General features: G+C 40.7%; 1 protein-coding gene across 1 annotated transcript in view; it reads left to right on the forward strand.

Moving 5' to 3' along the window:
- Nucleotides 1–8,421, forward strand: part of Garin1a (golgi associated RAB2 interactor 1A) — an 11,630-nt gene extending 3,209 nt beyond the window's left edge. The window contains exons 2-5 of the mRNA XM_015488314.2: nucleotides 473–679; nucleotides 1,409–1,658; nucleotides 4,745–4,863; nucleotides 8,077–8,421. Coding sequence (XP_015343800.2) covers nucleotides 473–679; nucleotides 1,409–1,658; nucleotides 4,745–4,863; nucleotides 8,077–8,272 — 772 coding nt within the window. The 3' untranslated portion in view covers nucleotides 8,273–8,421. The remainder of the gene's footprint in view (nucleotides 1–472; nucleotides 680–1,408; nucleotides 1,659–4,744; nucleotides 4,864–8,076) is intronic.
- The last annotated feature ends 976 nt before the right edge of the window (nucleotides 8,422–9,397 follow it).

Here is a 9,397-nt window from a genome sequence, read left to right on the forward strand (position 1 = left end):
ACTTCATGTCCTGGCACCCGGCCCCCCCCCCCATCCCCAGGTGCTTCAGAACAAGTCATATGGCATTCAAGACCTAGCAACAAGCTGCTCCTTGTGCAGAGAAAAGCTCCTGAATCTCCCTCCACTTGAGTTGTCTGGGTCTACACCCTTTGACATCTCTTCCTGTACTCCCCTCCTCTTCTGGGACTTTCTTCACAACATCTCCCTTTCAAGCCATGAGAAGCCAGTGCTGGCTTCTGCTAATCAAGGAAGAGGAGATAAAATTTCAGTGCCACTTAACTTTTTTCTTACATCTTTTTACAGTTAGGAAATGCTACACAGGGTTCCTATAGCCAGAGAGCTTAAAGGCTATTTGCAGAGACCAATAAAAAGGACTAATAGTAGATCACGGCCCAACCCAGTATGCTCTACACCTGTCACCAAGCTGAAGTACTGTTTTCTGTATCCTTCTACCCTTCTGCTCCTTTCTGACCCATGTTCCTGGGGCTGATTTCCAGGTCAATAAGCCCACAGACTGGATGGATGTCTGGGAAGGATCTACCCCCATCATTCTTGGGGTGACGTCCTCAGTGCCCTCCTTGCCACTCCCCAACGTCCTCCTGATGGCCAATGTCACCTGGCCCCAGAATCAGTTTTCTACCTGGAACACACGTGGTGTCCCAGTCATCACACTGAGCAGGTAAAGGCTGGAGGGAGGGACTAAAAGTGGTAGGAGGTTACAGCTGTTCTGCAACTAGATTTCAGATCAAAAGAAAGAACAGTGTTCTTCAGAGTGACATTCATTCATTCATTCAACAAGTATTTAGTATCTAAATATAGTAAACATTGTGTATGGTGCTGGGGGTGAAGCAGTCTACAGTCCACAGTTCCTGTCTCAAGTTGTTGAGGATTTTGTCTTCCTTTTGTTTAGTTTAATTTTTTTTTTCAATATGGGGGTTCCCCAAGAAAAGATAGAGATATGAAAGTAAAATCTGACTGTAATGTGTTAAGATTGAAAAGAAAATACTGACTATATAGGAGACATCCATCCTTGTCCTTACCCTCTCAACACAGATAATCACAATGTAGGGAGAAAGCCTGGAGATGGAGTAAAAAAAACTTTGTTCCAGTTCCCACTTGAGCAAACTGATAAGACTTCCCAAATCTCAGTTTTAAAATCTGTAAAGTGGAAATAACAACACTTATTTTTCCTCCATCAAAATGTTGCTGTGGAAATTAAATGAGATATTATGCATCAATAGCAGCCATTGTTATTGATGTGGGCAGATTGGTTAACAAAAGTCCTGGTAATCAAAGAGGAGTCATCCCCACTTGGTCATCCCCACTCTCAGAACACAAGCTTTCTTGCCTCTGTATTCCCAAGCAGTGGTGGGAGGCACCAACATGGGAATTTCCTGATTATGCCCAGGATTCTCCCCCTGAAGTATGTGGAGCTACAAATCTATGACCGGACCCAACACATTCTGCGACTTAGAACAGTGACAGAAAAAATCTACTACCTGAGGCTCCATGATAAACATCCAGAGGCTGTGTTTCAATTGTGGATCCGCTTGGTGAGAATTCTACAGAAAGGTCTATCCATCACCACCAAAGACCCAAGAATCCAATTCACTCACTGCCTGGTGCCCAAGATGCCTAGCCCCTCCACTGAAACAACAGTAAGTAGGCATCCCTCCAAGGTCTGCAGTGAAATAAAAACAAATGTAGATGTGTCTGTATGCACACACATAATATACATATGTACAGAGGCACAGTGGCCTTCCATATCTGCAGGTTCCATATCCATGGGTTCAACCTCAGAAATATTTGAAAAATAGATGCTGGGCTGCATTCAGTCTGGCCCATCGACTGACTTTCTCTCTCCTCTCATCCCATTCCATTCACACTGGCCCATAAAGCTCCTTGAAATTTTTCCCTCAGAACTTTGCACTTGCTACTTCCCCTGCCTGAAGTTTTTCCCCAGATTTCCACAGGTCTGTTCTCTCAGCTCTGTTAGATCTTCGTTCAAGGGTCTTCTTTGCAGTGAGGTCTTCTCTGACAAGACTCCATATTCCCTTCCCTTGCTTCCTTCCAGTTGGATGCACGTTACCTTAGACCACATAAAAACTTATTTATTATTTTACTGTTTGTCTCTGAAATAGAATGTGAGGGCAGAGATTTCTTTTTGTCAATTGCAGGTTGGGAAACTTTTCCTATAAAAGGGTAAGGTAGTATATATTTTAGACTTTCTGAGTCATAGAGTCTTTGCACAACTATTCATCTCCACTGATATGGAGCACTGAAGGATATAAGGAAGCAAAAGGGCATGAATGTATGTGTTCCAATAGAATTTTACAAAAACAGGTGGTAGACCAGATTTTGGTCTAGGGACTAAGATTTGATGAACCTTTGTCTAATGTGTTCATTGTTTTATCTTCAGTGCCTACAATTGTGCCAGGTAAACAACTGGTCCTCAGTATTTTTTTTTTTCCTGCTTTTGGACTGAGCTAATAACTAAAATGGAATTCAGTGTAGTTTTTTGAAAAGTTACAAATTAGGAAAACACCATGATTGCATTCACTACTACACTTTTAGACAAATATCAAATCAAAACTGTGAGGTTAATTATGTCTTAAGAGTTTTTTAGGCTCTAGTGATATTTTTTTGCTATTATTTTTGTTAATGCTGTAATAGAGTACACACATACACAACTTTATAAGTAGTTTGAAATTATTTTGCTCAGAAAAATTTAAAATTTTAGATATGTAAAAAGAATAACAAAGCAAATGATTATTTTTCCACAGCATAGAAATAACAACGAGCAATAATTTACAATACTGGGCTGGGGTTGTGGCTCAGCGGTAGAGTGCTCACCTAGCATGTGAGAGGCCCTGGGCTCGATCCTCAACACCACATAAAAATAAGTAAATAAATAAAACAAAGTGTATTGTGTCCAACTACAATTGAAAAATAAATATTTAAAAAAATAATTTACAATATTTTTTCAAGTCTTTTTTTTTCAAATGTTGATGGACTTTTATTTTATTCATTCATTTATATGCAGTGCTCAGAATCAAACCCAGTGCCTCACTCATGATAGGCAAGCAGTCTACCACTGAGCCACAACCCCAGCCCCTCAAGTCTATTTTTTTAATGAATAAAATGTTGCAGGTTAATTGGAAATCCTTTTTGAGCACCTCTAGTCCTAGTTATCTTTCCGCTCCCTAGGGGTAACGTATCATCATGAGTTTGATGTAACCTTTCTGATCCATGATATTATTCTTCTGCTCTATGTAATTTGAGATATATCTCAATGTTAAGTTTAAACACCTGTCCTTGGTGTGTGTATGTGTAGTTCATTATTTTCAATTGTTGTTAATGCTAAATTTCATTATGTATAGACAACATGAAATAAAATATTTTCATTTTCCAAATAAAAATATTTACAAGGACAAAACTCTCAAAACCATTTATCGTATTATAGGGCAGTCTTAATCATTTTTTTTTAGATTGTGCCTACTGAAGTCCAGTGTTGCTCAAGTCTTTCACCCAATAAAATAATTTAAAACAAACAAAAGAATTTGGAATAAGAAATTGTATCTGGCCAGGTGTAGTGGTGCAGGCCAACCTGAGCAACTTAGCAAGACCCTGTCTCAAAATAAAGAAGGCTGGGGATGTAGCTCAGTCCCTAGTACTGTGAAAAGAAAGAGGGAGAGGGAGGGAAGAGGGGAAGGAAGGGAGGGAGGAAAGAAAGAGGAAAGGAAAGGAAGAAAGGAAGGGAGAAAGAATGAGGGAAAAAAGAAAGAAGAAATAATAAATTGTGTCTGTAGTGAACATATCACACATTTTTTTGTCATTTTTCCCCAAACAATATGGTCTATTTACATAGCATTTACATTGTATTAGGTATCATAAGTAATCTATAGATGATTTAAAGTAGGAGGACATGTGCAGATGATATGCAGTATTTTGCTATTTTATGTAAGGGATTTGAGCATCCCTGGATTCTGGTATTGGGGTCCTGGAACCAATCCCCATGGATACTGAGGCACCAGTGTGTATATTGGTGAGTGCTGTTTTTTTCACTTTAGATTATATTATAGGATTTTTTTTCCATGTCTTAAGAGATTCTGTATCCTTATCACAATAGAGTAATGATAAGTTTTAACAAATTTTCTCATATGATGGGTAAGAATGTGGCATTAATTTCAAGGAGTCTGAACATTGTTACTTGTGTATTTGTGTTTTATTCCTTTTTTTTTTTTTTTGCATTAACTGTTGCGTTCCTATTTAATTTTTTAGTGGTGCTGAGAATCAAACCCAGAGCTTGCTCATACCAGGCAAGCGCTCTACCATTGAGCTACTTCCCCAGACCATGGGGTGATTTTTGACACCTGTGCAGCCTTTCTAGGACCTGCCTAGTGTAGAAGCACAAGAAAGAAAGCTTGATAGATTGTATTTCCCTAAACCTTGGTATTTCAGAACCTGAATGCTTGCCTCCTCTCATTATGTGGTATAGTTTAGGTGACTTATCACGGACTATGAAAGTCAGTAGCCTCTAAAACCCATCAGAGACAGGATATAGTCCTTACAGGCATCCTGTATTTGGTCTGATGATTCTAGGGCTGAATGCTGAAGGAACTGATTTCCAGGATTAGGCTGTGAAATTCATGTATAAGCCCACAAATTCCTTCAAGGTTATGCCTGGGGAGTCTAGGGGTTCTCAGGAGCAGCCTGGCTTTCTGACGTGCATTTCTCCACACAGCCTGAATGCAGCCTCTCATCATCCTCCCAGACCAGTGAGACCCTCAGGCTGCTGGCAGCTGAGCAGAAGAGTGGCAGTTGCTTGGGACTCTCTACAAGGACCCAGCTCACATCAAACAGGTAGGTCCAGTTTGGTCAGCTCCATTGTCCCTTCCTCCTGCATGGAGTCACAGGGTCACTGACAACCTCTACCAACTTTCCTTTTATTCTGAATAGTCATGCACATGACTCCACTTTGTTGTAAGCCCATCCTTGAAAATAGAGTCTATAGGGGCTGAGGCTGTTGCTCAGTGGTAGAGCACTCACCTAGCGCAAGTGAGGCACTGGATTCGGTCCTCAGCACCACATAAAAATAAATAAATAAAAAAAAATAAAGTCATTGTGTCCACCTACATCTAAAAAAATACTTTTAAAAAAGGGGGTCTGTGGTATTCAGGTCTCTTTGATCTGACTGTTCATTCCCTAAGCAAACCACAGTGTTTTCATATGGCAGGTGCTTATTAATAAAAGGGATGAAGGATGAGTAAATTAAGCTTAAGAAACATACTTAATAACTCCGGTTCATAGAGTTAGCTATTGACTCTCTTTGTCCCAGCTTAAAAGAGTTACTTGGGAAGATGCTACTTCTCTTTGCCTCACCCATGTCTTCTGTCAAATGGACAGAACAGACAGTGACCCAGAGGGGAGATATCTCTAGCTCCAATGTTTTATTAATTTGCTAATTATATTACATTCTTTCGGTAACATGCAATAGAAATCCACAGCAAATGCAACAATATGTTGAATGAGTACAGCTTATAGTTGGGCACAGTGGCCCACACCTGGAATCCCAGCTTCTTGGGAAACTGAGGCAAGAGGAGGTTAAGTTTGAGGCCAGCCTGGGCAGCTTGACAAGACCCTGTCTCAAAGTTAAAATTAAAAAGGGCTAGGGATGTGGTTCAGAGGCATAGTGCCCCTGGGTTCAATCCCTAGCTCCACAAAACAAATAAAAGTAGAATTTGTAGGATATTATCATGATGCAAACTTTTTTGGGGGGAGGGTACCAGGGATTGAATTCATGGGTACTCAGCCACTGTGCCACATCCCCAGCCCTATTCTGTATCTTATTTAAAGACAGGGTCTCTTTTAACACCTCACTTTTGCTGAGGCTGGCTTTGAACTTATGATCCTCCTACATCAGCCTCCCGAGCTGTTAGGATTACAGGCATGTGCCACAGTGCCCAGCACAAACTTATTTTTAAAAAATATTTTTTTAGTTATTGATGGAACATTATTTATTTGTATGTTGTGCCGAGAATTGAACCCAGTGCCTCACGCATGCTAGGCAAGCACTCTACCACCCCAGCCAGCCCCACAAAGTTATTTTTATATTGATTTTTTTTCAGTGGGAGAAGTTTTCCTTTTGCTAAAGGATAAAAACTGCTTTTCTTGGCAGTCCCCATAGCATATGGATCTCTCTTAGTGTGTGTATGTGCGTGCGTGTGTGTGTGTGTGTGTGTGTGTGATCCCTTTAAATTGCAAAAGTGGCCTCAGTTCTGAAATTAGAATGTCCAATGCCTGAAGATTTCAAGACATTAAATTTATTACTTTATTACTCCTCTCTTTACTACCCTCAACCTGGCCCTTTGTCAAATCGTCCTTTCCTAGTGGTAGACTGGCAGACTGAGTTGTCACTCTTTCTAATGCTTTAAGGTGACTGTCTCTTAGGAGCTTGCTTTCTCCCTTCATCCCCCTCTTCCCCAGTATGGGAGATCAAACTCAGGACCTTGAGCATGCTAGGCAAGTGCTCTCCCACTGAGCCACATCCTTTTTGAAAATTTTTCATTTTTGAGACAGGGTATGGCTAAGTTGCCAGTTTGTTTTTTTTCTATTGCTTTCAATGACCCTGACATTTCTGGTTTCCCATAGAAATACCCAAACTGCCAACTTAAGCTAATTTTCTTAAGTTGCTGGCCTTGAACTTACCTTTCTCCTATCAGCCTTCCAAGTATGAGATTATATATGTGAGTCACTACCTGCAGCTTTTGGGTTCTTTAGAGTCCCTCCCTTTAATTGCAACTCTGGAAATATTGTGAAATCTCCCTTGTATATGGCCACCCCTTTCCCTCAGGGTCTGGTTCTGCAGGTGTCCTTGCCACCAAGCATTAGTTGTCAGTGTGCCCTCTTGGGTAGGACTTGCAACTGCTTCATGCTGGTATACCATCTGTCTGAGTGTCTCTGGCTGGTACTCCCCACATCTGGTCCTCAGGAAATGTCCTCTTGTACAATGACCAGCCACTTGGAGGAGGACTGTGCTTCCTTGATAGTAGCAGCTTGTTACTGCACAAAGAAGCTCCTGTCTCGTCTCTTCTGCCCTCCCTGTGCCTGGTCAGAAATGTGCCCCATCTAAAGGGTCTCCAGATCCTAGGACCACAGCTCCAGCTTTTGGTGGCCTCAGGAAGGCCCTCCCTTTAGCCAATCACTCTTTGCAAATGACTCCCTGGGCACAGGGCCAGCCCTTGATTCCCAAAGCTGGAGAGTCCCACTGGCAGCCCACCTCACACTCCCTTCTCTGGTTGGGGATTTGGGGTTCCTGGGATTATTTGATTTGTAAACTCAATAATGCACTTAAAATTACATTTCGTATCTTTTATCCAGGCATTTTGTAGCAAAGAGGCCTTTAGATATTTTAGCCGTATTGCCAGTTTTTAGCTTTTAACTAAATTCTAAAATTATCTTCACTTAAAAGAACTGATTGTATTTATCTCTGAATAGTCACAGTGTGAGCAATTTTTACTTTCTTTTCAGTGTTCTTTTATAGTTTCTATGTTTTTCTCTTAATCATCTATATCACCACTGAGCCACATTCACAGCTCTTTTTTTTAGAGTCAGCATCTTGCTTAAGTTGCTGAGGCTGACTTTGAACCTGCAATCCCTCCTGTCTCAGTCTCCCAGGTCACTGGGATTACAAGTGTATGTAACAGTGCCTGGCACCCCCAACTCTTTTTATTTTTTATTTTTGAGACAGAGTCTTGCTAAGTTGCCTAGGCTGGTCTTGAACTTCCAATCCTTCTGACTCAGCCTCCCAAGTCACAGGGATTATAGGCCTGGCATAAAAATTTTTTTTTTTTTTTAATATTTATTTATTTATTTTTAGTTTTTCGGCAGACACAACATCTTTGTTTGTATGTGGTGCTGAGGATCGAACCCGGGCCGCACGCATGCCAGGCAAGCGTGCTACCGCTTGAGCCACATCCCCAGCCCATAAAATGGTTTTTAAAGTAGAATTTTAACCATGTTTTTTTTTTTTTTTCTATTGCTTTCAATGACCCTGACATTTCTGGTTTCCCATAGAAACACCCAAACTGCCACTGAAATAGGCAGTTGCCACAGCTATAAGAAACCCTCACTGGTGACATCTCCACTCAACTTGAATATACCCATGAGAGCCACCTTGAACCACAGCCTCTGGGAACAAGAAGATCCAGACGAACATTTCCTACAGGTTCCTGTAGCCAGTTCCCTAGGAGAGAACTTTCTGGGGCCCTGACACCTAGCTAAAATGGGGTGATCATCCTTGGTGTATGTGCAGCCTCTAAGGCTGTTCACCACGGTGCCAAGTGACATGGGTGGGGTAAATGGAGTTACTAACAACGTGCTGCTGTACTTCCACCAATAAACCTCCATGCAAGTCCCTCACTGTTTGTTGGTTGTTCTATGGGGAGATTCTAGGCTGGGGAACAGGAGCTTGCTCTGTGGGAAAATGAGAGGTAAGAGAGTTATTGTCTGCCCAGTTGAAACCCCAAAGCAACTTCCTTTCTCAAAGGGATAAGTAGGTATACAGGAAGGGCTTGGCTACAAGCTCAAAATTAAAGAAATCTAGAGGATGATGGTGACCAACTGGGAGATACCTCTGTGTGACCCTACTTACCCCGAGTAAAAAATTTGAGTCTTCATTTCCCCACTCCCTGTATTAGTGTAAAAGGTATAAAGGGTCACCCTGGGCCATGAAGACTTAGATTGCTAATGAAGACATGGCTTCTGGGAAGGAAGATGTTACCTATGTATCACTGCAAGCCCCAATCGAATTGACTATCATATTTCTATCCAGGACCTAATGAAAGCAGACTGAGTGACATTGTGTCTTTGTATATTGGGGTTGGGGCAGGAGTTTTGGCCACCCTCTGCACAAGTAAGAAATATTTATTCAGAAAATTTAGCATACTGCAGATCAGAAAGTCACAAAAATGGCATTTTTCTTCTAATTTTAACAATTGATATACCTTGCTTTAGTCTCTAAGAATACTCATTACATACTATGCCAGATTATACAATACTTATTTTTAAAATGAAATCTATATATTGACTTTCTTATCAATTATCTTATTGCACAATCAAAATTAGAAATACTTGGTTTAAAAACAATACCTAGTGAACCTCCAGATAACTTTAAAGAACTTATTTAGCTTTGTGGGTGGTAAGAGGGTTTAATATTTTGTAGAAGTTTGGTCATATTTTAATGGTCTTTGTATGGCAGTATGTATAAACTGTGTTAAGTTCTTTAACAATCTCTCCTTTAAAACTTTGAGGTTAATACTTTTGTGCAACTGTGTTTGTGAATAAAGCCAAGACAGTGTTAACAACAACAAAGAAAATGCCAGCACACTATTCAATA

Source organism: Marmota marmota, unplaced genomic scaffold (genome assembly GCF_001458135.2).
Source record: "Marmota marmota marmota unplaced genomic scaffold, marMar, whole genome shotgun sequence".
NCBI classification, from domain to species: Eukaryota; Metazoa; Chordata; class Mammalia; order Rodentia; family Sciuridae; genus Marmota; species Marmota marmota.